The 27,762-nt window shown below is 39.4% G+C and overlaps 1 protein-coding gene across 2 annotated transcripts; it reads right to left on the reverse strand.

The window, feature by feature from the left end:
- Nucleotides 1-764: 764 nt before the first annotated feature.
- ZNF217 (zinc finger protein 217) lies at nucleotides 765-27,762 on the reverse strand. 2 transcript variants are annotated; one of them, XM_069872052.1, is made up of 6 exons: nucleotides 27,636-27,762; nucleotides 11,225-13,011; nucleotides 8,937-9,062; nucleotides 6,545-8,134; nucleotides 2,762-2,890; nucleotides 765-1,509 (listed from the first exon to the last, which is right to left on the reverse strand). In XM_069872052.1, exons 2-5 carry the CDS (start codon nucleotides 12,621-12,623, stop codon nucleotides 2,781-2,783), a joined length of 3,225 nt encoding a protein of 1,074 aa, XP_069728153.1. In that variant the 5' UTR covers nucleotides 12,624-13,011; nucleotides 27,636-27,762; the 3' UTR covers nucleotides 765-1,509; nucleotides 2,762-2,780. The 2 variants fall into 2 exon arrangements, with proteins under 2 accessions (XP_069728153.1, XP_069728152.1); XM_069872051.1 differs by having other exon boundaries at nucleotides 8,937-9,080; nucleotides 27,636-27,761.

A 27,762-nucleotide genomic window follows, 5' to 3' on the forward strand; every position in this document is an offset into this window, starting at 1 on the left:
TCTAGATTATGTACATATGGCTCAGCTTATGAACAGGAATAAAGGTAAATAGTGTACAATTTCCTGATACACAGCACTTCATTACATTGCCAGTTTACAGAGACGTTAAAAATAGGTCCCATATACAGGAACTAAGACATACAACTGGAATATCTCAAGTTGCATAATGAAAAAACTAGTTTCTCTGTTTTGCTATTTTACATTTGCTGTATGAGGGAAGAAAGCAAAATGAACAGTGCAAAAATTTTCATTTTTTGTTTTACTAAAATATATGGAAGTCAAAGCCAGGTACAGGTGAAACTAACTCTTAACTGCAGGCTTTACGAGAAGCAACTAGGAACGCAGGTCAAAATATACAACAATTCTGCTTTACTGGCTGGTAACTGGCCATCTTCCCTTTACAAAAGTTAAACTGCATGTGCATTAGAAAAAACTCTTGTTGTCTTTACAAAAAAAATAAAAGGAGATATTCTCCCATGAATGGGTTATTTCTCATTTATTTTAAACATCCAGTAGATGCTAAAACTCGACATCAAGAAGCTTCCAAGCACAGTCAAGCAGGCTACACCATAGCCACATCCCTTTTGAAGTCTTTAGATCCCATATTCATATTGCAAGTCTGTTTGTGAGTTTACAGTTTGGACAAAGGTGCAAAGTAGTTTTCCTCTAAATGTAACTGTATTGAGTTTAGTACAAAACTAAACATTTGAAACATTTAGATTAGTATCGTTTCTCATGGAAGTCCTAGAATTTTTCTGCAATCAAAGTTTGTCTGTTGGTAGAGATGTTTAAGAGGCTTCTCTGAAGAACAGCAACCAACACCAAGAGAAGAATCCAACTGTATTTCAGGAATGCCATACTGAAATCCAAATGTCAAGCGTTGCCTCATCCTTGCATTTAAAAATACGCTGGAAACAACCCCAGGGAAACAGATCCCTCCAGCACATTATGGTCCTTACAAATACAAAGCAGATCAGCATAATGTCAGCGCTGTTGCTCTGATGTTCACAACATTTTTCAATTGGACAGTTTCAAACAGTTTATTTGGAAGTTGTTTTTAAAAACTAACATATAGTTTGACTGAAAAAACAGATGAGAAACTTTCACCTTTATGAAAAAGGAGCATTAAGCCAACAGGATTTCAACTTCAGTATCTACAGTTTACCTGAGGTGCAATGCTTATATATTCTTTCAAAGAGAAACTCTTCAGCAGCGCTCAAGTATGTAAAAATATAATTCCTACCTAATATTTGGTCAATTAATTCTAATGAAAAATACTAAAGTCAATGTCAAGATATACATTCTCCACACACCTTCATAACCCAATTGTTTAGACTACTTTTTCATGGCTATTTGGTACAATATGTTAACAGAACCGGTATTACAGAACTGTAGTGTTTGTATATACAGTACAATCACAGCTTAATTCAGTAGCTTTCACTATCCATTTTTCCTCAAAGGATGAACTGCAAGTATAACTCCATAGAATATGCACTTGTGTCCTCAGACCTAGGAGAAAAAAAAATAGTTTTGTGGTAAGGAACTATAAAATATTACAACACATTTTTCTGTTTTGAAGGGTATCTTAAAACAAAAGGAATTTCTTCCACACCCTTGCATAAGGCTGTTTAGAGACTGATACTACCATATAAGGTCTGTGTCTTCTGTTTGCCAAATAAAAGCTGGCAATTGAGTCTATGGTTGAAGATACTCAAGCCCCAAGTAGAAATACAGGCAGGAAACTGAGTAAGCTTAAAAAAGAAGGACTTGACAAAAACATGCATAGTAGGGGAACAACAAAAGCAGTACGATTAGAATAATATCAAGAAATAAGGCAAACTATTTTAAAAGACGTGAGATATCTGCTCCCCAGATACATAAAATCTTTTCATAAAATAGTGCATGCTGGTCCAGGTGCTATAGCATTCAGGAGGTAGCTCCTTAAATTTGAATGAGGAAAATTATCTGTAGCTCTGGGTTTGAAAAAAAAAAAAAAGCATCCAGACACATTTATTTATAGTCTTGTGGAGTACTTATCTCCTTAGCAGCTAAGAATGTTGCAAACACAATGGGGTTGTTAAGTTCTGAGATAGAGCTACAGAACTGAAGAGATGAAGCAAGGGAATTCAGCTTGACCTGTTCCCCTAAGAGGCAACACCCACCCCTCGGTCAAACAAAGGAAAAACTATTTGGGACAACCTCTCCAGTACACAAAGATAAATTGTTAAGGAGCTATCAGGAAACCCTCACTTCCCTATGAAATAATCCACCCAAGTGACTTGTTGTTTGAGGCAATCCTTGCAATCTTTAGAAGCTGTAAAATGAGTAATGTCTACATTTTCAGGAAGGACTAACCAACATAACCCCTCGTAGGATTCATGAACTGTGATAACAGGCACTTCCTCTCTTTTCTAGTTCTCCACACGGATGGTTCCCCACCCCCACATTCTGACTTAAGGGGAAAGCCCTTTTGCCGAACGCTTCCCACTGGTATTGTAAATAATTAATAGATTTATCTGTTGTTACCCCTTCCACTTCTTACAGTAAAGGAGCATCTATGCACTTTTTATGCAAGCCATTACTGGTATTTAAAGCAACTAATACTGCTACACCAGTATTTGGGTTACTTCACAAGGGAGGAAAGTTTGTATTTTCAGCTATTCTGGTTCAGACGTTCATAACCTCTCATAGGATGCAGCAACCTTTGATGTTACCAGTACACAATGCAACACTTAAGTAACAATTAGTTCAAAAGGTTTACCATTTCTTGAAGTAAATGATTAATTCTTCTTGTCACTTGGTCGAAAGTGCGCACTACCAATGAAACTCTCATAGCTTCTCTTTTGTAGCACGCTGCTAGGTAAGTGTTGGTATGACACTGATCTCTTTCCTGCCAAAAATAAGTTTAGAGGAGTTGGAATTACTTCCTGCTAATCCAGTTGGTCAGACATTCAGTTGTGAGCAGGTCTACTTCACCGCCCAGAATCCCAAAATACCACAGATGCTATCACAAATCATCTCACGAGCAGGGGTAGGACAAGATATCCCTACCCCTACTAGAAGATTATATGAAATCTGGTATCCAGAACAAATACAAGAGGAAGGGCAAATATTAACTTAACAACGTTGTTCTAAGCTGTATACACATGATGTCCATCTCTAAATTTTGCTCATTCTATTTGCAAGAAAAAAATTACCTTTGCTTAATTAATCATACAGCAGGCTTTGTTTTAAGGTTTCAGTGCTGCAGTACAGCATGGTGACTACATATCTAGTTTTGGTATATTTTAAAATGAATTTTTGAACAGGAGTATTTGAGAGGAAGAGCAGCTACGTTACATTATTGCCATCATAGATTATATGGCGACTGTGGCACTTTAAAGAGTGTTAACATACATTTACTTGAAGACCTTTGTTAAACAACTTTCAGACTAGTATACAGGTAATTTCATGTTTATCCGAGACCGTTAATTCAGATTTCTATATCTGAAATCAATGCCTGTTCCATATTAAGTCTTATTAGCTTAAGCAAGCAGTCAAAAACACTTCATAAAATTAAGGAAAAAAGTCAAGAGTTATTACTCCCACAGGATACAAGAAACCCAACTGCCATTCATATTCCATGAAAGCTTTAAATGCAGCACAGAAAAAACTCAGCAAGCATTAATTAAATTAAAATGGCAAAGCTAAATTAATATTTCAACAGAATCCATGAAGCCACTGGAGTGTGTCATGAGCAATTGTCTTTAATTTGCAGCCTCTGCCAGATCAATCAGCCAACAGGTTATCCCTGATAGCATGTTGCCATTGCAAAGGCAACTAATTTGAAAATAACACAAACTGAGTGGTTTCAGAATGTTTCTGTCTCTTCAGGGCAACACAGAATGGCAGAGCTTACAAGCAATAACGGAAGGCATCACGCTTTAATCAAGTTTGCCAAGTGGAACATATTCTCATGACAACTTGATCCAGCATTTAACATGCGACATAACATGTTCATAGGACCTAAATAATGTTGCCACAAGGCACAGAGGCCCTTAAAAAAGGTTTTGACATCATGTTTTATAGTATCACCAGGGTTCAATAAACAAACTGCTGAAACCTGCAGGTCTACACCTGCAGTGCTTTGCACGTGATAGCTTACAAAATGCATCTCTGAGGAGCTGCGACTCTTAGACAAACAGTTGCACTGCAGCTTTTTAACACAAAAAGAATTTGTACAGGCTTTCACCTTCACCGTCTCCACCAGCATTAAAGCCTTGATACTGAGAAGCTTCCCTGTCTGCTACCCTCCACCTTTTCAAACAACTATCACTGGTTGGGTCAGGTACTTCTGAGCAGAATGATTGGAAAACTAGGAAATGAACCTTAAAACTTTGCATTTTATTGCACAGGGCTTTAATCGAAGTTGCTAAGAAAACCTACAGAAAGGGTCTTGTTTCACAAGTCTCTCCAATACAGGTAACAACCATAGAAAGTTGCTTTTCTTGCCCTCAGACAATACTGTGTAACAAACAATGAAATCTTTATTTCCATGACAACACCACTGTCAAATTAGTTGTAGACATGGTTTTGAGAGCTCTAAATAACAAGAAACAGTACAAAGTTCTTGACTAAAGGCTACTGTCTCCAGGCTTGTACTGAGGAAGAGGAAGAAAAGCATACCACAGATTTTTCTGGCAGACAGGTGGAGCTTTCGAAAGAAGAACAAGGTGGATTCCAATTAAGTCATCGTTTAAAAATATTATTGCATCAACTGCTACTTCAATAGCCTAACCTCACTAAGACTACTCGCAAAATAAGAGAACTTCCCTATCCAAAACATACAATAATGCTCTAATGGAGCAAGACACTGGACACCATCTGTTCCTTGGGACTGTTCCTAGAGACTACTCTGCTCTAGCTGGTTGAAGCTGTATGAATTTTTAACTTTCCTCCTTCCAGTTTTCATAAAAACAAATAGGATGTTATACTTATTTTTTTATATTCAATAGGATTCCCTCAAACCTTGAATGTTTTAAATGTTTTATCTGCACAACAGGTACTGTCATGAAGCACAAGTCATCAGTTCTGGCAAATTAACATAGTTTGTGCTCAGGAAAAAAAACCCAAAAAACCCCACAACTCTCTTCTTCACTCTCTCAGATCACTAGGAATCAAGAGACAGCAACATTTGTCCTTCTGCCTGTCTCTCTGCATTCTTGCATAACCTAGTGCCCATTTTACATTCCTTGGAGCAATTCACTGTACAGTTCATGGTACACAGACAATGCTCTTCATGAAACTAGGAATTAGCTCCATTTCACAACCATCACAACCACAGTGAGTCAACTGTGATGCTGGCTTTGCCTTTATCCACTCCCTACCCAGACTGGAAACAGAACTGTAACATTAATTTGCCTTCACCCTTCCATAACCCACAAGGAAGCCTGAATATTTTTGAAGCCCACAACCTTTAAACAAGCAAACGAAAACCAGAACACGGCTCGTGAATACATTTTTGCCATGTAACTACATGCAGATTTGGTATCTTGCAGTTCACTCTGACCTCAGGTCCCCCTCCCCTGCTTGCAATGAATCCAGGCTACTTCAAAAGAATAATCTTACTGCTTCTGGAGAATGGAAGTATTCACAGAGTTTAAAGAACTTAGCGGAGACTTTAAGACTATACAGCAAACACATACTAATCATTTCTATAATAGGATCTTCATTTCAAAATTCAAAGTGCTGTATTTATTGCCAAGTCCATACTGCCTTCAGATCACAGTCATAAATGCCATTTTCTCCAGTCAGACAACTCAAAATACTACCTAACACCTTTTAATCTCAGCCTCCTTATAAGTTTTGAAAAATGCCGACTAAGAATAAAAAAAAAAAATGCATCCTATAAAAGCACCAAAGTTTTCCAAATATATCGCATAACAATTATTTCTGCCAGGCCCAGAATTTTCCACAAAGCATTAATACTTAGTGCAAGGCAACGCTAATTAGAATAGCACAACTATATTGTCTTGATTTAATGAAGTATTCTGCTCCTACCAAAACCTAACCTTTATAAAAGCCTATTGAAGAATATAGGCAAAAGATTTAAATCATAAGTTTTATGATTTGCAACATATCCTTTTCTGCAACTGAAGGGAACAATTGTCCATGAGTGGTTTTTTCTTCTGTAAGAAGTCTTATTAATATTCCAGATGGTCTAAGACTTCTGGTATATTAAGCAGAAAGGCTCATTCTGTATCCTGGATTAGTTAGCACGTCTGGAGTGCTCTGATGAGCAAACAATACGTGTTTGCTATCAGAGACCCATGGCAGAGGGGAGGAACTTGAGGAACTTTAAATCCCTCTTTAAAATTCAGACCTTCCTTGTCTTAATTCCCCAAGCCAGGAGTTTGCTGAACCTGGAATTTAAATTTAAAATCCAACCATTGACTGGACCTGGTGAAATGCTACATACAGCTTTGTTTTTATTTTACACACTCATATTTCATTCATCTTCCTTTGTAATAGCGTAAGACAGTTAACTAGGAAGGAGACACCATACCTTCTGCTGCAGAGCTGGTTACTTGGCCATTGCTAGGTCCACAAGAACTGTAAAGTGATCCAGAGCCATATGACTCGTAAGGTTTGAGAACAGTCAATACATTAGTAGGATCAACATCATCTGAATTCAGAAGCCCTTGTTTGGTTGGCAAAACAGAGGATATAGGTTTGGTGCGAGAACATTCCTGAGGTAGCAGATTTGCATATCTGTTTACAATACGAAATCTGCTCAATTCGTATCTTCTGTAATTAGCCATTGGAGAGTCAGTATGCTCAACAGCTAACACGTTGGTTTTCATTCGTTTAGCAGATGTTTCACCGTAGTCTAGATTTACATTGCTCACAGATTTACTGCAAAAATAGTCTCTTCCTTGATGACAAGGCCAAGCAGATTCATTTAGATGAGAGTCAAGAGCCTCATTCATACTGCTGCTTACTAGACCAGACTGAGACACTGGAACACTTAGAACTTTCACTTTATATTCAGGTCTCTTTACTCTGTCCAATACCGGAGAGATACTGGAACTGGAGTGCATTTCTTGTTGAGGTTGTCTGTAGTTATTTGCCTGAGCTCCAATATTACTTTGCTGTTTCTGAAACTTGAGGTTACTTGGGGCTGCGCTGCTTGAGTCAGTCACTGAGAAGTGAGGGACTTTGTTCTGCGGAGGCTGGCATTGTTTAGCTTTCCCTGTTTGCGGTTTCTGCTGTGTAGATGGAGAAGCTTTACGTTTATTAGAACTAAAAGACAGAGGAAGCACATCTTTCCCAAGCAGAGCTGGAGGGCACCCAGTGCGCCTGGCTTTAACCAGAGCCTTGCTTCTACAGCCATTTTTATTAATGGTGTCGGGATTGTATTTGTGCATCAGCCTCTGGTGCATCATTAGGACTTCTGGGTAAAGTGTTCTGTAAGGACAAAACGGACAGGTGCAGGGTACTCGCAGGCCTCTAGCTGAAATCACTGAACATTCTTGTGAAGTCCCAATAGATAAGTTCAAAGGCTTTTCTTGAGAATCCACCACAGGTTTGTGCGTGTAGGTTTCAGTGAACTCTTGCACATCATCCACACTTTTTCCATCCTTTAAAGCACAAACATACTGGACGTCATCTTCATCTGATGCCACAGAAGTCTTTCTCTCTCTTTTACAAGGAATATTGGGCTGAGCTTCCTTTGCGTCCCTCTTAGCCTTTAGCTTTTCCGGGTAAGGAGTAGGCACATTTTCGTGTATTCTATTTGAATTGTTGCAAACAGAACCTTTGTTCAATTCCCTAGAACTGCTTTTAATTTTTAAAACGACCGTGCTGCCCATTGCATTGTTCAAAGACAAAACTTCGTTTTGCCGCTTGGCAGGTGAGCAGCCTCCAACATCTTTGGCATCATCAAAAAGCCTCTTCAAATTTTTGGTTTGTTGAGCACCATTAGCAGTCAGCAAGAGCTCTGTCTCCTGACTCTGCAATGAAACTTTGCTGTCACTTTTCACGTCTGCTGCACTATCAGCTTGCTTGTCCTTGTGATGCCTCTCTAAATGATACCTCAGTGAAGTTTTCTGTGCTGCTGCATACTCACAGAATTCACATTTGTACGGTTTTTCACCTGAAACACAGTTTTATCAGTAAATAAGTTCGATACAATTTCAATTGTATTCAAGACTCCAAATCAAGACAAATAATGTAGACTGAAAAACAGTACAACAGATTTTTCTTTCCCCTTCCACATACTCATAATTCTCAAACTCATCTGAATCATTTAAACTACATCTTACTGGTTTTACTAACTACAGTGACATCTTCTGGCTATGATGAAGATATTTTCCACGCGTTAGCTATGTGTGGAGATGGTAGCTGACAATATGTTTGGCAGAGATAAGCAAGAAGTATAGCTGTGGGTCAACTCCAACAATTTGCAGCCCTTGATCATACCACAAGTATGCTATTCAACAACACAAATGTTACAGTTCATCTATAAATAGAGCTGTTTCAAAAGAAACAGGGACATACATTAAAAGGAGTACAAGGAGTTTGCCTGGCTATGGAAAACAAAAAGCTGCACTGAAAAATAGACACAGCTTTTTCCCCAGGTAGCAGCAACTGGCAGACAAACAACTTAATGCCTGGGAAACAGGCTCCTTTTTGCTAGACTGCTAAAAGAAAAAAAAAAAAAAAACAAACCCACATTGTATTCTTAGCAGTACTTAATGTAATTAGCTCTATTCAAAAAAATTTACAAATAATTCTAAGAAATTTCAATTGTATTTTTTAGCATTAGAGAAAACTTTGTTCTTAATATAAATAATTTTGAAGGAAACTTCTGTTTTTCTTCAGCAAAACCAAATGCATTCCATCCAACTAGATTTAGCAGACTTTCTTCCCCTCCCACAAAGGTGAAGCCCATTTACCTGTATGAGTTCTGAGATGAATATTGAGGTAATAATTTGAGCGAAAATACTTTCCACAATAGCTGCATTCTCTGGAGGCTCCAAGGTTTTTAACTTTTGCTCTTTCCAAACAATCTTCATTTTTATCTTTGGGAGAAAATATAACTAAATTACGAAGAGCAAATGCAAATCCAGAGTCTCACTTAGAAGTATACGCAATTATTCCAATTGTTTAATTAAGGGAAAATACAGAATGAACTGTTGTGAACTCCTACCGTCTGCAAGCATCTTTTGTCCTGTACTGCTGTGTGCTTAGCAATCAAAGACCAAAAGAGTTAAAAAGGTTTCTGTGTCAAGTAGTGCTGTGGTTAGTGACTGTAACAAAGAAGCCCCAGAGAACAAACAAGATACAAAACTAGGTCTCAAAGAAAAAAAAAATATCTTTAGTGACCTACTGGAACTTGATGGAAAACAGCCCATCTAAAAAATTCATACTGGTTATAAACTGTATCCTTTTACTAAAGGGAATGCTTGAAAAAGTACATGTGAAAGTCATGATCCAGACTCTAAACCTGTTCTATCCATTGTGGCAAAACACATGAAAGTGTTTTGGGAAAGGAAGGCGAGAAGACAGAGACTTTCTTATTAATTGTAATATTATTATTATTTCTGCTCTGACCAATGAAGTGTCTTGCCTGTATAACAATATCTTCTTTATTTTAACAGTAATGAGTAATCTTCTGCCCCTACAAGCATTAATGCTTTGACAAATACGGGAGTAGGAAAGCGACAGGGGTTCCTATTCTGTGAAACATGTTCTCAGGGAAGAAAGTACAGATTAGAAACGGGTTCCACTCAAGTGTAAGCAGCAGGAGTTACCACTGGAGGGCGGCAAGTACAGCATAATGTCTAACAAGAAATGCGAGAAAGCTTACACACAATACACCATTCAAATCAACATGATTTCTTTGGCAGGTTGAACTGAAAAAACAAGTCAACTTCAGTAAAACATCCAAGTCAAAGCTGACTAGAAGGCTACAGTTAGAAGATAAGGAAGATGAAATTCTGCTTGAACAAGATGTTAGATACATAACAGATAGCTTAAGAACTTCAGAGAACTATTTTACATGTTGAAAAGCTTCTATACTGGAAATACTAAGTATGGCTAAGCTACAGCTATGACAAGCCATAGCTGTTTTAAACAAACAGATAATGTCTCAATAAGCATGACTCAGCATCTCACAATGAAAGCTGTTGTACTTTAAGATAAGACACTGAGAAACAAAACAAGCAAGTTAACATTAAGTAATAATTTCATTCCTTTGTTACTAGAGGCAAAATAAAGGGCTGCACATTACCAGAAAAGGAAAAGTCAGTCGTGTGTGCCAGGACATTCTGTACGTTGTGTCTTTTCTTGAGATTATGCAAGTGTCTGTTCTTTAAATGCAGACTCAAAGCATGTCACACACAGGAGTGCTACATCAGCTAGTAGACTGTTTGCTATTCCTGTTTGTCCCCAGACATGCAATCTTTTCCAATTAAGAACTCATTCAGTATCACTTGTTTTTTTAAGACACAGCAAGATGCAGAATTAATCCTGGGTAACACAGATTGAGCCCATCTACACTGTCAAAGAGATCTGATAGCAACCCTTCAAAGAAGAAGAGTGAAATATATACCTCTAACATACAGGAGGTCTACATATTAAGAGCCTGTATATATGTCCTTATGCAATTAATTTAAATTTGCTGGTTCCGACATCCAGGCTTTTAAGTAACATACCACTGAAAAGAAACAAAGAACCTGTGGTTTGATAGAAGAAAATTAAGAACCAGAGAAATAAAGAGTAATTCCAAACAAATTGCATGGTCTCAAGCACAGGGCATTTTCTACCCTTTCTTACAAGATGGGGGGGGTTGAACCCTGAAACTGCAAGGGTTTCTTCAGAAATACTGTTTGTAAAAAACATGCTGGACAAGAAGGTCAAAAGTAAGAATCTTGCTATTGTGGGTACAAGAAAGAGAGAGAGAGAAACATAAGGGATAAGTAAACAGTGACTTTTCCTAGACTCGTCAGTATTAAAAGTATTTCAGAGACTCTAGTAACCCAAATCATAACTGAAAGAAGGCCCAACACAACCTTGAAGACCTCAAGACGGAGTCGGAGCCTTTCTTTTTTTCTTATACCCTTCCCCCATCATAACATTTCATGGTAACTAAGACAGGTGAGACGCGTTCTTTGGCTCTAAAGAGTTCTTAATTAATACAGTAACAGTAATTTCAAACTTAAGTGCTCAGAACTCTACTCACCTATGGTAAGGGTTTCTGGAAGCCCATCTTCAGATCCATCTTCAGAACCTCCTTCTATCCGTTCTCCTGCTCCATTTTCATCCAGATTTGCAATCATATCACCACAGTATGTCCTCAAAGAAGCTGAAGACTCTCCATCAGTCCGTCTGTCTCGCTTGTGTACTCTGGAATGAAGGACTAGCTGGTGGTATGTTCTGAAGGCTTTGCCACACTCCGAACAGTGTGTTGGTTTCTCTTTGTTCTGTGACAATTTAGAATCCATCTCCATAGAAGGCACTTCACCACCAGGATGCTTCAATTTGTCTTGGGATAAGTTAGCATTCCCTGTGTAACTGCTGTTTTTATTTACTTTTGACTTCCCTGTAGTTTCAGCCTGGCTACCCTTACTTGCATTCCAAATTTCACCAAGTTCTTCTTTATCAGAAGACGAATCATCATTGTCTGTACATCCTTCTTGCCCTGGTTCTTTAGTTTGGCCATGGCCAACTGCAACTTTACCTTTGGTAGCCAGCTGCCATGCTTGATATGTGTTGAAAGGATCTAGTTCAGCTATCCATTTCACAGGTTTTTGAGATTTGTCATTCTCTGGAATTGATTTTGATCGTAAATTCAAGAACTGAAAAAATTCCTCTTTTTGAGACATTTCTTCTGCATGAGGTTCACCAGTCACTTGGAGGCTTTTGCCACTGCGTACTGATTCTTTGGTGTGCACTTTGCTATGTTCAATTAGAGTCTCTTTATTGAGAAATAGGAAACCACAAACCATACAAATTTTGTAAGGTGACGTTACGTTTTCAGTTACGTGCTCCTGCACCACCTCGTTTATTGTTGCGGGGCTTTCAGAACCTTGTTGGTGCTTGTTTCTAGAACCAGGCTTTCCAGTATGTGTTCTCATGTGATTTTTGAGGAACCACGGCTCTTTAAATCTTCTTCCACATACATTACACCAATAGGTGAAAGAATCTTTATGCTTTTTCATGTGTGCCTCCACGTCAAAAGCCTCACCAAATGTTTGTCCACAAACTTTACAACTAAGCTCTTCACTGTCCTTCTCATTGTTTGGCGAAGACAAGTTTGTTCTTACTTGACTTTTATCTAGAGGACTAAGATACTCTGCTTCAACACGCAGGACAGCAGGTTCACAAAGAGTGGGCCTATGCTGAGTTAAAACATGCTTACCAAGTTCTTCAGGATGTTTAAAAGTCTCATCACAAAACATGCAATCCAGAGGCATGCATCCCTCAGCTTGCATGAGAAACTTTTCTTGCAAGCTTTTGTAAGAAATTGTGTTTGTTCCTTTTATTGTCATTGAGGCATCATTATTCTCCATCTGTGCACCAACAGTACTGGCTATTCCATCCGGTCCATCCATGTATGCCAAGAGAGGCTGAGTTGGCATGTTTCTTACGTTCTGTTCTCTATTACGTGTTTTAATGTAAAGTTTCAGTTCTTTGGTGATATTCACCGATCACAATAAGGACACTTGTAAAGTTCTCCAATGTGTGCTCACAAGTCCGCTAAGCTAAAAGTCCTCTGCCAGGAAAAAGATTTTTCCTTAAGCAAAAAATTATTTCTTTTTCATATTTATCTGTGTTCACACGTCACTGAAAGTGTATCCCTTGGTTCTCTCAGTGACGGAATGAGGTTTTTTTGAACTATTTCTTCTAATTTTTCAAGTCTGTAGAAACAGTCAGTTGCACTTAGTTTTTTTGTTCAAGCAATTCAAATAGTTGCATTGGACAAAATACACTCAAGGATGAGTTCAGTGCCACAAAGAACTCCAGCACCTACAGAAGAGAGAAAACAGTCAGATTTTTCAAAAGAAAAGTATTGTCTCCCAAATGAAGAAAACATTAAGGCTAGGAAGTACTGAATGATCCTGAAGACAGAAGGCATATTTACAATGAATAGTCAAAGGACAGCTAAAAGACACTTCAGTCACTTTTTTATCCGCTGCAGTTGAAACAGTATGGTCCTGAATATCTCTGTATTCCATTAGCTGGGCTTCTGTATTAAGATTGCTATATAAAAGCAACACTTTGTCTACTATCTATTCTAAACCTACTCTTAGCCTATTACATAAAGCTGCTGTAACCACATCCCAATACAAACCAAATTTATAACATGTACACGCAGTAAGCCAAAGTAACCTCTACTCGAACCTGCGAAATCAGAGACACAGTAAAACTTTACTTCTTTGTTCTCCAAATGCTGTTCAGCAAGACTTTTATTCCAAGACCAGACAGGTTAGAATTAGCTTTCATATTTTTCGTACACAGGAAGCATCAGTACAAATCTTTGTATTAAGAACTCAAAGCTTTTACTATTTTCTGCATATTTACAATCTCTGCAACAATTTTGGACTGGCATAATTAGATAATCTCAAAGTTTATTTAAATTAATGATACTATTTCTTGAACAGAAGTTTAATATTAACGTCATCCAAGAGGATAACTATTATACTTAAAAAATAAATGCTTCTAGTTCCAAATTGCAAAAAATGAGCTCTATTGATTATGCTGAAAAGGGAAGATTAAGGATTCCACAAGACTAAGAAGGGTTATAATATAATTAATTGCAACTCCAATTTAAATCTCCAGATCTGTAAAAAGTTCTAATGTCTGCTAGCAGCAATTAATGACCACTACTCTTTGGGTTGTTGAATTTTAGTATTGTGGAGTTCAGGATTCCACTTGATCAAATTTTTGGTTAAAGCAAAAGTCTACCTAACTAATACAAGACTATATAAACTGGAGGGGAATCATTATGAGATGAGCCACATTTGTCAACACATGAATATCTAACAAAAACAATGCATTCAAACTTGAATCAAACTTTTGCAAATTATTTCATAAAAGACAGCTGGCCAGTGATTCACATTACTTGAATTAATATATCTGAAAACACAATATGCTCCATAGCTCTTATACCAGAAGACAGTATGGGCAAAGCAGCATTTTAAAATTCATCTTAACTTCCACCTCTGCCTTGCTTTTGGAAGAAATGGAAATATTTAATGTCATTTCATCCAAAGAAAGACTAACAATTCAAACGCAACCTTGTAATAAATAGTTCAAGCTACACAGATTTCCATGATGAGTAGTTGTAGCAGGTAAAGATGTGGTTTTCTATGCAGCTGAGGTTACTTCCTCCAGCAGTCAAGACAGCAAAAGGTGGTCTTAAGCCATTAAATGTTAAATAATTTCAGCAGAATTCAGCCACCAGAACTTTAACTGTTTATACAGTTAAAGTTTATACAGTTTATACAGTTTAGTGGCCCAAATATGTGTGCAGATAATGCTCCTGCCAGGCCATGTAACAGCCACGGGAGGTTAGTGGGACAGGACCTTTCACCAGCTGAAGTGAAAATGCAACTACCTCTGCAGGCTTGATATGATGCTTTCAACTATACTGGATACCTTTACCTACCACAGAACAGTCAAGCCCAGCAAGGTAACCACCTGGGAAAGGAAACGTGACAACATGTTGCTAGGAATAATAAATCCAACACCTCAAACACCTTATCCACTCACTGCACTACAGCCTTCCCATCTCCTTCACCACCACCATGCAGACAACAAGATCCTGGAGCCTAGTAAAGATGGATGAACAAAAGCACCAGAATAGCAATACAGAGTAAAATTATTGTTGCCAGTTGCTTGTCTTCCATTTTTTTATCAGGATCTCCAGAGCTTACTGTCTGCATTGCCCAGCCTTCTAATCCAGGCCTAGACAATCATCAAATCTAACATCAAAAAGGTTCTAGCTAGGGATCTTGTGGGCTACGGTACAGAAAGCAAGAAGGAAAAAGCCACTGGCTGACAGGTTGATAGCAACAAGATGTGCAGGGTTTGCAGCCACGGGTTTTTTTCCAAGGAAGTCCTTTATCCCCATTTTCAGCTTTATCATTGCCATGAATACCACTTCCTCTCTGCATAATGACTCAAAAATCTTTTGTAATAGGCAGGTTCAGTTTATTACGTGACACTTCTGAACTGCTTCTATTGCCACCACCTTTTGCTTGCGCCCTTCCACTCTCCCCATTCAGTTCTGACTTGGTCTTTCACTCACTCCCTACCGGCAGGTGAAGAAACTACAACAGAAGTTTGAAGCTGAAGTATTCAAAAAGCCTTCCCTTTTGTAAAACAGAAGGAAAACATATCAAAGGGTGCTGGCTAACATGTTTTACTGCATGTTGCAACTAGCCGTTTTGTTCTATTTCTACTGTAGTTTTAAGAGGTACTTTTTACAGCAGGATAACGTGCTGCAGCAAAGCTCATGTGCATAAATGGTGACTATCTGCCTGAAAATAATTTATTTACACATCAAAAATCAGCAGCAACTTTGAGAGACTCCTTAACCTTAAAACTGACCAAACTTAAGAGTTTAATGCATTTACATTCAGAGCCATTGTGGCATTACAACACATAGCAACAAGAATTAAGTCACTGTAAAGAGAAGAGATGAAAAACAGCAGAAATCCACACTCTATCCCCTATTCTCCTTAGCATTCTGGGATGACATGAGGGTAGAAAAGACACTCTTGTAACAGGGACCACAACACACGGTTCCACTCAAACCTTAACCTAGGTTAACAACAAACATTTTGTAAAACTCTTTTATTAGAATTAAGAGACAGACATAGATCAGACCTAGGGAAGGTCAGTGATGTGTGAAAAATCCACCTCCATCAATCAATAACATCTCTGGTAAGCCCTTTGAGAACAGGTCTGTTTCAATCTCAGCTCAGCTCATTTACTCAGCCGTGTAAAAAACGTTCACACAACTGCACGTATAAATACAGAGCATGTAACTAACACATAGATCACGAGGGGAGTTCCGATCCAAATTTTATTAGCTATCAATAGGTTTGAACAAGCCCTTTTGAGACTTTTTCCATAGCTCTTCAAAGCCATGTTAGCTGCTGAATGCTTTTCAAGCTTTCACTTGTTTTACTAGCAGGCTCTGAACACTTTTGAAGAACTGCCCACAGCTTATTCTCCAGGCAGCATTGCAAAGCAGAGCAAGATATTCCTGTTCTAGGAATCCGAAATACCTATTTGCAGTTCAGGCAACTGTTGTTCCTGGATATGCCATGATATATAGGAGACAGTGCCTATAGACTGAAAACAACCACAGGGAGCATTTCTGAAGGAAACTGCAGATGCAACTGGACGGAATTATATTTATACTAAGAAGAAAAAAATATAATACCACTAGAGTCAGAAGGTGAGCTATAAAGCTCTAGTCTAATTTTTTTTATCTGGTGATTACACACTTCACTCTGATTAGGTATATGGCTTTTACAAGTAGGCACGATTTTACGCTCTCACTGTTTAGACAAGCTAACACATGCTAGAACTACAACTCAAATATCCACACTAGGATTTCATCCATTATTAACAAAACCTTTCTTCCTAGGGAAGATACTATTATGCCTTGGATTTGAGGGCCAAAAATGCTGATTAATTACATTCCTGTTATTCAAACCCCTGTAGGCAGTAGCAAAACTCTTAAGAGTTGCCTTAATTCTGCACTATTGCTTCCTTGGGAAAGTGGACAACCTGAAGTTTTAAGAGCACTGTAACTATTTGTGGCTGAAGGTCTGCACAGTAGCTCAACAACAACCAAAAAATACAGTACCTTGGGTTTCTTCTGCTCTCTTTCACTTTCAGAAGACAAAAGAACAGATAGGGGACACCAGAGATATTCAGAAAAGAAACAGAACAAAACAGGAAATCCTTCCTTCCAAAAGCTGAAAAGCGATGAATTTGCTACAGATTAACTCAAGGCTGAAAATGAAGAATGACTATCGCTCCTCACACTGAAATGACTCAAGAAATCTTGACTTCTGACTCCCCTGACCATTTGTAAACGTCAACACGCACCTCACACCAGAGTTCAGGGCCCACATGTTCCCGTGGTTGCTGCAATTGCCTTGAGGTGAATGAGCAAGTCAGGAGGAACCTGCCTCACTCAGCACATCTCAACATTTCCTAGAATGGTCTGTCCACAAGTGGCAAATTCTTCTCAATGCAGGATGCCATCTACTATACTTTATTCTTCCAAGAGTCCAGAGCCTGAGCATTTAGCAAACTTTAGTTCACAAGTGAGTCATGTTTGGCTACATGGCCTTTAGACAAATATTTCAACAGCCATACTTATTATATGTATAAACACCACAAAACATATATAAATAAAGACTGAACTGGACAGATGAGAACATCTTGTTTTCATTGCACTTGCCACATCACCTGAGAACCACACTAAAAAGCTGCTGCATATAAATGGATTATTAAAACAGAGAAATTTTTAATTAAGTGCCCGTAAAGAAGTTTAATTTCTTTTTATTAAATTACACAACCAAAGACAACATATTACAGTCTCAAAGATTTCTTTGGGAAATGACCTATCAGTAGTAATTTTATTGCATTTCTACTTCCTGCATTTCAAAATTTCCATGAATATGTAATAAAAACTCTAGACACAACTTTCAGAGAACAGCAAAGTCTAAACATTTCTCATTTTAAACACTACACAGCACTGGGAATAAAAGTTGCATAGCTAGTGTCAGGAAAAACAACTATACCTTGCTAACTGTGCTAGCAGAGCTATTGTTAAACTGCAAAAAGCAAGCTGAACAATTACAGAAGTCAACCTAGTTGCTGCAACACTTCCTTGAAAACAGAAGTGAGAAAACTAGAAGAGTTACAACTAACTCTATGATACTTAGTTACTCTATACTAGAAGATTTGTACTGAGTTAAGGATCTGCTAACAGTTTATCCAGATAGTTAAGTTGAAAGCCAGTAGCAAAGCTACCAGTGTTCAAGGGATGACCAGAGTTTCTTTCACTACCGCACTAAAGTTCCACAAGATTTCAAGTCCTATGTAACCCAGTGCCAGCAAAGAAGGAAAAACCCATACTCAAAACCCTTCCACAGCACCAGCTGCTGCACATTAACTACCTTAATTACCACTGTGTCTATATGACTAGAGAAACTTCTATGTACCTCTCAATTCCACTTAAAAAAAAAAAAATCTTCAGTTTTTCTCATGTTTCAAGAAGTTTGGAGATTTAAGTGTCATTTTACATGAAACACTCTTTCCTCTTTGTATGTTTATACCTCAGAACATGCAGCTGCTCTTTGGCATTGCTATTGAAATAGACTTTATATTGCCAATTGCTTACTGGAAACCACAAGTTATTTAGACACCTTTTTTCTTCCAATCCAAAAGTTTTGCTTTTTCAGAAGAGTTGCCTGAGTTCTGTCTAAAGAACATAAATAAAATTAACCAGTTAACATCACCTGTTCCTCAGCTGAGACCACAAGTAAAAAAAACTAACTTATGGATATTAGCTATTTTGTCTGGTCACGTCTACATTAAGGTATAATATTGATCATGGGCAGAGTAGCTCATGAATAAATACAACTTCAAATCCTCAAATAAAAGCCTGAGCTGAAGCTGAACTTATCTTATTTATAGTATATCCTTTTTTATTATGTATATATCATTGCATAAAGTTAAGCCAGTTGCACCACACCTAATACATACACAGGATATTAAGCAGAAATACCATCCCTAAGTAGCTGCTAACAATATTCAAGAGCTCCAAACTCTGGAGACAGTACCTGTAGTGTCCCAAGTTGTGCGTGCAGTGTTTGCAGAGCCCATCAGTGACAGTGGCTCTATTGTACTGGGGTGCTGTGGTCTTCACAGCCTTCTACGTTTAGCCAGAAAGCAAAGTGAAGTGTCATTGCGAGGTTCTAACCAAACAATCACTCCAAAACATTAGTCAGATTTCCAAATAGCCACAGCACAAAATTTCAGGTTTGTCTCTACAGGTATTAGGGTTTTTATGGCAACCACATAATTTCCTTTTCCCCATTTAAGAAGAAACGCACACATGTCACACCTCACGCAATCAGGTATTTTCCTGTATTAGACAAAAATGTATTTTCTAACCCCAATGAGGGAAGGATAGGCCCTAAACCTAGTGAGAACAACACACTATTTGCTGCATTGACCTTATTTCTGAAAGACTACAACCACCCATCTGCCTATGACTTAAGTTAAACCACTGGAAAGCCATAAAAGTCAGCACAGATAAAGCATTATTTTGCAGAACAGCAGAAGAGTCAGCTTTTCTTCATAACACTACGTGAAGCCAATAACTTACTCTTCATTACTGCACATTCTATTGCTTCCTAGGGAAGGGAAGAGCTACTCCCTTCTACCTTTTAACAGTAAATCATTTTAACACAACTTCCCAGTGCACTTCTTTGTTAACGGAGGAGCCTGTGTGTACACCTAACAGTGGTTCTCATCCACATGTTTTTATACCAAGCGTTTGCATACAAAAATCTTTTTAAATAAAGTTTGTTAACAGTTCAGTCTGATAAAGAAGTCACATGAGTACTTTTAAAGGAAATGGAGATTTAGGGGAGGAAGAGAGTTGGTTGTTTCAATCGCAGGAAAGATCAAAATGAAGACGTTCAGGTTGAAAAGAGGACATAAAAGATGACCCCAAATTGGAATTTCCACTCCCTAAATCTGTAAATTTAAGTCCCCTCGTTAGTCTTCATCCTTATGGCTTGAAGTTTCCAAAGTTATCCTGAACTTAAACTCTTAGAGGGGTTTTCATGGCTTATCTTTTTATCCCCTCTAAGAGAGGTGCTACTCCGTTTTCCTAAGTTACAGCCCTTTCTAGCAAGGCTGCAAAGCTTTCCAAGGCAATAGATACAGACAATTAATAAAAACAGAACTGAAGAAACAGACATATGACAGTATGCCTGGATAGTGACATTCTTGCATTTATCTATAAACAATTTAGAAATATTTTGTGTTGAAAGCTCTTCTGTAGTCAGACAAAACAGACATACATACAAGTCATTTTCTCCCTGAAATCTAGCAAACAGGATTTTAATCAGCAGTGGAAAATAATAGTTTATAATGAACAATATTAGGAAAACTCCCTCCCTCAATTTCAGACATCTATACTAATAGAAACAAAGGATATCCTTTCTCTAAAAAACCTTTTCCTGCGGAGTCTCTTTTTCTTTAAGGCTATATGTCTAACTGTTTTGGCAGAGGATGGATGAGCTGAATGTGTCTCCTCAGTGAACTGAATGCCTCTTCTATCAAAAGATGTAATTATTCCTTTTAAAGCAGAGAACATATAAGCCTGCATCATTTTGCACATGTTTTTCCTCCACTGAGCAAGAGCAAATATAAAAGAGACTAATTCTTGGCATTAAAGGAGGAAGTGCTACAAATAAGTATTGACTTTTAAAGTTCAGAAGGACTGCTCTAACAGCCAGATTTTTTCCCTTTCCCCTCTTTGATTAGGGGAGAATTTCTCAGGCACCATAAAACCAAAGTGTATTTTGGACAATATGAAGTGGCCAACACCTATCGTAGAAAGGCTGAAAGACACAAGAGCGATCCTATTTTAAATAAGTCTGGGACATATTTCATCGCTGCTATAAGATGATGCAACTTCATTAAATTAAGAAGTTACATGCACTTAAACTGGCAATGACCCCTTACCTTACAAAACAGTTTATTGTTCTCTCCACAGCAGGTAAATACTCTCCTGGTGGAGTGAGGGATACATTTTTATTGTTGAGTCAGTCTCACCTTACATAGACTACCTTATATGTTTGGTCTTGGTTTTCATTTGAAAGAAGATCTTTACAGAGACCTTTAAAGCAAATTTGACTTTTTTACTTCTTGGCAGAAGGATGCTAGGTCTCTCCAGCGACCACAACTACAAAGAAGTGGTAAATTCAGAGTTTACCAAATTAGACTTAATTCCTTATTACTCAAGAGCGAGGAGTTCCTCTGTAGCAATTATAGGCAAGTTGCATCCCTTTGGGCAGCATAGGTGAAATAACAGGAAAAGAGATTCTCTTACTATTCCTGAATCTGAGAGAGGTACTCACTTCCAGAGAGTTCACTTTAAGGCCATTCATCTCCCCTAGTGCTCTCACCTGATTTCAACTCTGAATCTAACCCTCACCCAACACAGCTCAAACCCCTGCACCTTAGAAGAAAAAGCAGCAACTCTGCATCCCCCCCTCTGAAGGGCACTGACTTTGAAGCTGTCACTTTCAAACATATCCACAATTACGTATTTGCAAAAATCAGTCTTGAAGGATGGAAAAAGGTACACAGTCTGAGGGAAAAGACATTTACTTCTACTTAAGTCATCCCCTGGACTAGTATCTGCAGATACTATAATAGAAAAGTGCTAGAAACAGACGTTTCAAGTAGCTGCCTCCTTTCTTCCATGCAGGTGGGAGATCTTCCAGAGACCCACAGAGACTGATAGAGGCTAAATCTTTTCAGTTGCCAAGTATTACATTATCTCATGCTAGTGGACTGGAGGGAGGTATGTGATGAAGTAGTCCAACATACTGGGCTACGGCGTGCCGAACTGTCCTAGAAAGAAGAGTTAGCATCCTCAAGAAACTCATCTTTCAAACAGGCAGTAGTTTCATACACAAATTTTGCTACCATAAGAAAAAAAAGATATTAGAAATAAATATTAAAGCTAAACGAATTGTAGCTTCTCCAGACCACCTTTACATCCATTTCCCTTACAGTGCACTGGACATCAGTCTATGGAGTTCACCTAATTTGCTTCTTCCTACCTGTGTACCAAGAGAGGCTGACACAACCCCAGGGATTTCATTTCACCCAACCAGTTCTCAGCTATCATGATAAAGTGCAAGCACAATACAAAGGCCTTTAATTTCCCTCATATAGTTTATGTTGAGGTAAACTGCACTCACTTTATTACACTGAAAAATGCAAGTGTACCCATTGCACATAAACAAACTCAGACTTTGATACTTTTAGTTACATAAAATCTTCAGCACATAGAAAATCACTATCCAGTCAATTATTCACTTATACTTGGATGGGTTTCTGCTCAGATCTTTAAGTCGCACTACATACTCTCACCACATTCCCTCTTGTACTTTCTTTTGAAATTCAGAAGGCACTCTGATAACCAACTACATCTTCTGCAACGAACTCAGAAGACTCATTTCAAAACAAGTATGTCAGCTATATTTTTGTAATTTATTTTTTTCCTAATAGGTATGTATTGTTTTACTTTGAAATAGAAAGTCTGTTCTTATTGTATCACTTAACTTGCTGCTCCCCTTAAAAATTGAGGAAGACTCAAACCAGCCGGATTTATGATAAGCTATAAACTATGCTCTGACCAACGTCATATGATTATAACAGTAGAAGTTTTAATCTTTTTTTTTCCCTATCAACACACAGACAGTTTAGCATAAATAAGTTTTCATCAGCAAGAAAACAAGATTATTTGGGAATTTCACTGGGAAAAAAGTTGATTTCCAAAAGTAAGTACTTTAAGAGCAGCTTTCTGTTCAGAGTTGCACAAAAATCTAGGTAAGTTTAGGCTGGAAAAGCATATTTGAGGAGTTTTTTTAATCCTAAAATACAACACACATTGAGAGTCTTACATAGCTTGGTCATATCCTTTTCCTTACTTTTGTATTCAGTTGCAAATCTCTAGTGGCATGAGTCACATCTCTCTAAAAGCATGCATACAGTAGTCAGCAGAATCCCCTGACTGTATTAATGCACCGAAAGAAAAACTTTTTTGTTCCTAAGCTCACCTTAAAAAAAGGGGGCCAAGGGTCATCAGAAATGACCCAAAGTCCATCAAAAATAAATAGAAGTTTGAAATTAATGTAGTTATGAGATGTGGAAAGAATATGTGTTTGGAATGCTGATGTTCTAAATCAAGAGTCTCAAAAATAAGAGGGCTGAGCTGGCAAATGGCAGCCCTGCTGTAACTGAAATGTACTGTCTGGCTATATTTAAAGACAATACCTCAACAGTTAAGTATTAGAACATTTTAAGTGAGATAAATAAGCATAAGACACAGGCAAATATCCTTGGTTATTTAATCATCCTGAAAGCAGCGTAGAAGTGTGAGGGTGAGTTCAAAGGTCAAACTCTTCTTTCAGCTTCTTGCAAAGTAAAAAAAGCTTAGCCCATTTTACCTTAGGGAAGGGGGGACTGTTCTTTCCATATGCCAGCAGAAGTTACAGCATTTCATAACACAGGAAAGAGGGAGTGTATTTACATATACAGGGTATGGAATCTTTTACTAGGACAATGAAATCCAAATCAAGATTCAGGTTAGAAAGAGCTGGGACAACAAAAAGTCCCAAAGAACAAAGGGAAGTTAAAATGTACTTAACACTTCCCCAGAGCTTCTTAATTACAGACTCTCAGCTTTTTTGTAACTAAAAGTTTATTGTAATCACCATTTTGAAAGTCTAAGGGAAACCCACAGTTCCCTTTCAAAAATATTTCCCCCTGATCACAGAAATAATTTAGCACTTTGGTCACATAAAATGATATTAATCTATCAACATAGTTCCAAATGAAAATCTGGTAGTAAGGAGGAGATACATTCACAAGATTAGAAATAAATGCTCAAAAAGGAATTTTTTAAGTGTGATCTAATGAAAGGGGAAACCAAAATGAAGTAACCTTTTGTGTAAGACAGCCTGATAAAAGGTGCTAAAGTTATTATCTTTCTCTTTTTAGCCCCTACTCTAAATCTTGCTCTCCCCACCTCTTCCAAAACAAAGCAAAACCAAAAAAAACATTATTCACTTAAAAGGAAGGGGAGGGAAAAAAAAAATCCTCTAATCCAAAGCCTGGAAGCCATTCTCTAAAGACTACTTAATATGAAACTTTGTTTACAAGATACAAATATAGCCTTCTTACCACATTCAAAACCAGAAAGCATCCACTTATTTCAAGAAATGTTTTTTTTCTATTTTGATCAACAAGGACATAGGTACCCATTTTAAATTTAAATTCGGCCCCAGCAGTGCTATAAGAATGCTTTAAATTCATATATGATATGCACTGTTTAAGACTGTTTAAACAAAGGAAGCAGGAAAAGCCTCAAAATACACAGCAAAACTTAATGGCTTCAATTTTAAAATATATACTGATTGCAGCATGGCAAAATTATTCTCTTCTGCTTACAGGCAGCCTTCAGAAAGAATAAGTGCAGTCAGTGTAGTAATTTGTCCCACTGGAAATTCTGTATAAAACATCCACCTAAAATAAACAAGGCTTCGCAGCAAGAATCGTCAGTTGCCATTAAGGACACACCTTAAAGTTCTTACCACACAGTAACTAAACAAGTACAAACTAGTGGTGACTGTTCGCTACTTTTGTCTGAAAAGTTAATGAGATCAATTCACTCCTCAGTATCAGATCTTAAGATCGTTTTCTTCAAAATGCCAGAGACAAACAACCCCCAAAAACACGAATATCCAAGGGGTTTGTTTTATCCGCGTGCCTAATGCTCCTGTAAACACGAATATAAATATTAACATTTAAACCTGACACCACGGAATAGTAAGAGGTAAAATGCTGAACTGGGAGGACTGGTGCTCTGGTACTGGGAGGCAGCTGTTGTTCCCCTGCCTTTTTCTTTTGTTGTGCTTAATCTCATGTCAAGTCATTCAACCAGCTCCAAACCGATGAAGACATAATTGAACAACCTTAACTAAAAAACTGATCTACTGTTCTTAAACAGCTACATATACTGTTTAACGAGTCTAAAAGGCGAACACATGAAAAAAAAAAAATCTATAGAATTTAAATCAGCAACTCTGGTGCATGCAGGAGAGTTGCTTGGCTGTAGGCCAAGCCAATCAATAATCACTGTAATAACCGTGTTTCTAAAGTTATTTTTCACATTTGCCATCCTAAAAAACTTAAAGGACAAAACTTGAGAGCGCTTATGGCTTTGGAGAACGAGCTGCGAGATGCAAAACACAAACATTTTGCACAGAATTACAACACTGCTCATTAAAAAAAAAAAAAAATGCTGCAGAAAGATTAGTGATCACAAAGCCACATTCCTACTACAGATCTTAAAATATTGACTCAGTTACAGAACTAGTAAAGGGGAAGAAAAAAAAAACACACCTCCTCCTCCAGCCTTTCCCCCTTCCCTCCCCCCCTTGGCAAAGAATGCAGTTTATCCTACTTATTTGAAACTGTCCTTTTGTATTATCCAAAGAAACGCTTCAACCTCAGTGTGGACATCACAAATTAAAGTATTAAGTCGTATTCCCAAACCTACAGTTAATAGGAGCTCCTCCAGAGCCATAAAACATGGCGTTAAAGCATTTTCAAGCCATTGTCACAGCACTGTGCTCTGATACCTTTGCAGACACAAAACCAGCCCCCACCAAGCCTGGAAGCACTGGTCAGCAAGTCAATGCCTGCTATTCAACTTGTAGTTAGGCGTTTTATTTCTGTGTCTTGCAGATCATATCACTCCTGCATTTCAGGGCCTAATAAAATGTGAAGAATGATATGCTCCCCCTTCTCTCCTTGCATCTGAAACTGCGTTATTCCCCCTCTCTTCTTTTTTTCACACATTCTTACAAAAAACTTCCCTTTTCACATACTTCTATAAGAAAATATTTCACTGCATCTACTTCAGTTCCTATTTCTATTTTCGATTTTCACTAGATCCTTATGCTACTCCCCCCGCCCCTCAAACCCACTGGTAGAAACTGATGTAGTTTTAAAGCTCTCAAGGTCATTTCAGAAATGAATAATAATAAAAAAGACGTTGCCTTAAAAAAAAAAAAAAACCTTTAGGCACGCAAAACCCCTAAATTAAACCCTTTTCAAATTCAAACGCCTCTCATCAGCGGATCAATAACCCAACATACAGATTTTTGTTCACCACCACTTCAAAACTTGAATCCAAATACTTACTGGGAGTCACACAGCACATTTTATGGGATGGCTCATTACAGTACATACAGACCTTACTCTGGCTGCAGGTTTTCGATGTGGGAGCAAACAAACAAACAAAACAAACAAACAAACAAAAAATATACCCCAAGACATAAAGTCCAGTGGGTATCACGGACTGCGAATGGAATCGACTCTCTAGATAGTCTAGGATTTTATTGTCCTCCCTTGGCAACGTCTTTTGTTGCTTCAGAAGTCAGTTGAGGCTTATTTATTTATTTTCTAAACTTCCTATTCCCCTTAAAAATAAATTAAAAAAAAAATAATAAAAATAAGGAGAAACACGATGCCGAGGAAATTCTCAGGAAGGGGTTTAGTCTTTAGGAGACAAAGGTAAACGACACAAAAACTGCCCAAACCGATCAATAAACTTTTCATTAACACCCCCCGCCGCCCCATGAGCCACTTACTACAAATCCTTCTTCCAGGAACATCTTTGACTCACAAAGAAATAGGCTCTTCCCGCTCCCCCTCCCGGCAGGAGAGGACCCCAAAGCCCCCCCCGAGCCCCCCCGAGCCCCCCAGAAGCGGGGCTGAGCGGTGGGGAGCGCGGCCAGGTACACGGGGCAGGGAAAGGCACCTACTTGTGCGGGGGGGACGCGGGGAGGCGATCCCAGGCAGGAGGAGGAAACTGGGGACGGCGAGAAGTTTACGGGAGGGAGGGAGGGAGGGAAGGAGGGTGGGAGGGAAAGGAGAGAGGGAAGGGTTTTCCCTCTCCCCGCACCCACCGCTGCCTTTGGCTGCCCTGCCCGCCTGCGGGCGCTGCGGGACCGACCCGGGGGGCGCTACCTGCCCGGTACCTGCGCTGCCCCCGGGATGGGGGGGGGGGGGTCGGTACCTGCGCTGCCCCCGGGATGGGGGGGGGGCTCGATACCTGTGCTGCCCCCGGGATGGGGAGGGGGCTCGATACCTGTGCTGCCCCCGGGATGGGGAGGGGGGGGTCGATACCTGTGCTGCCCCCGGGATGGGGAGGGGGGGGGTCGATACCTGTGCTGCCCCCGGGATGGGGAGGGGGGGGGTCGATACCTGTGCTGCCCCCGGGATGGGGAGGGGGGGGGTCGATACCTGTGCTGCCCCCGGGATGGGGAGGGGGGGGCTCGATACCTGTGCTGCCCCCGGGATGGGGAGGGGGGGGCTCGGTACCTGCGCTCACACCTGTCCCCCCCCTTCTCCACCCACCTCCGCGGGACCCTCGCCCCGGCGCCGGTTGCTTTTCTTCCTCCTCCTCTCCCCCGGGACACCTCGCAGGCACCGGGCTGCACGGAGATGTGCGGCCAAGCTCTCCGAGGACGGGGTGTCCTCCCTGAGCTCCCCCACGTCACAAAGGGATGCACCCCCTCCTCACAAAGGGGGCTCCCCCCTCCTCACAAAGGGGGTAACCCCCCCCCCCCCTCACCACCACCAAGGTCCTCTGAAAACGTCCCGGAGGCAAATGCCCCCTGAATGCAGAGACCGCCCCGAGGGGAAGGGGCTGCGCCTCCCGCAGGTGAGCAGCAGCAGGAGGAGGAGGAGGGCAGGGGGGCCGGAGCCCCCGCGGACGCTGACCCCCATCCCTCCCTCACCTGTGCCTGAGCCGCCTCCCCGGCCAGCATCCTAAGGCGGGGGCAGAGGGAGGAGGGGAGAGCGGGGGCTGCCGCCCGCGGTGCCGCCGGAGCCCGGACTCGGCGGCGCTGGCGCTCACGACACTGT

The sequence above is a fragment of the Phaenicophaeus curvirostris genome, chromosome 18 (genome assembly GCF_032191515.1).
Source record: "Phaenicophaeus curvirostris isolate KB17595 chromosome 18, BPBGC_Pcur_1.0, whole genome shotgun sequence".
Taxonomy (NCBI): Eukaryota; Metazoa; Chordata; class Aves; order Cuculiformes; family Cuculidae; genus Phaenicophaeus; species Phaenicophaeus curvirostris.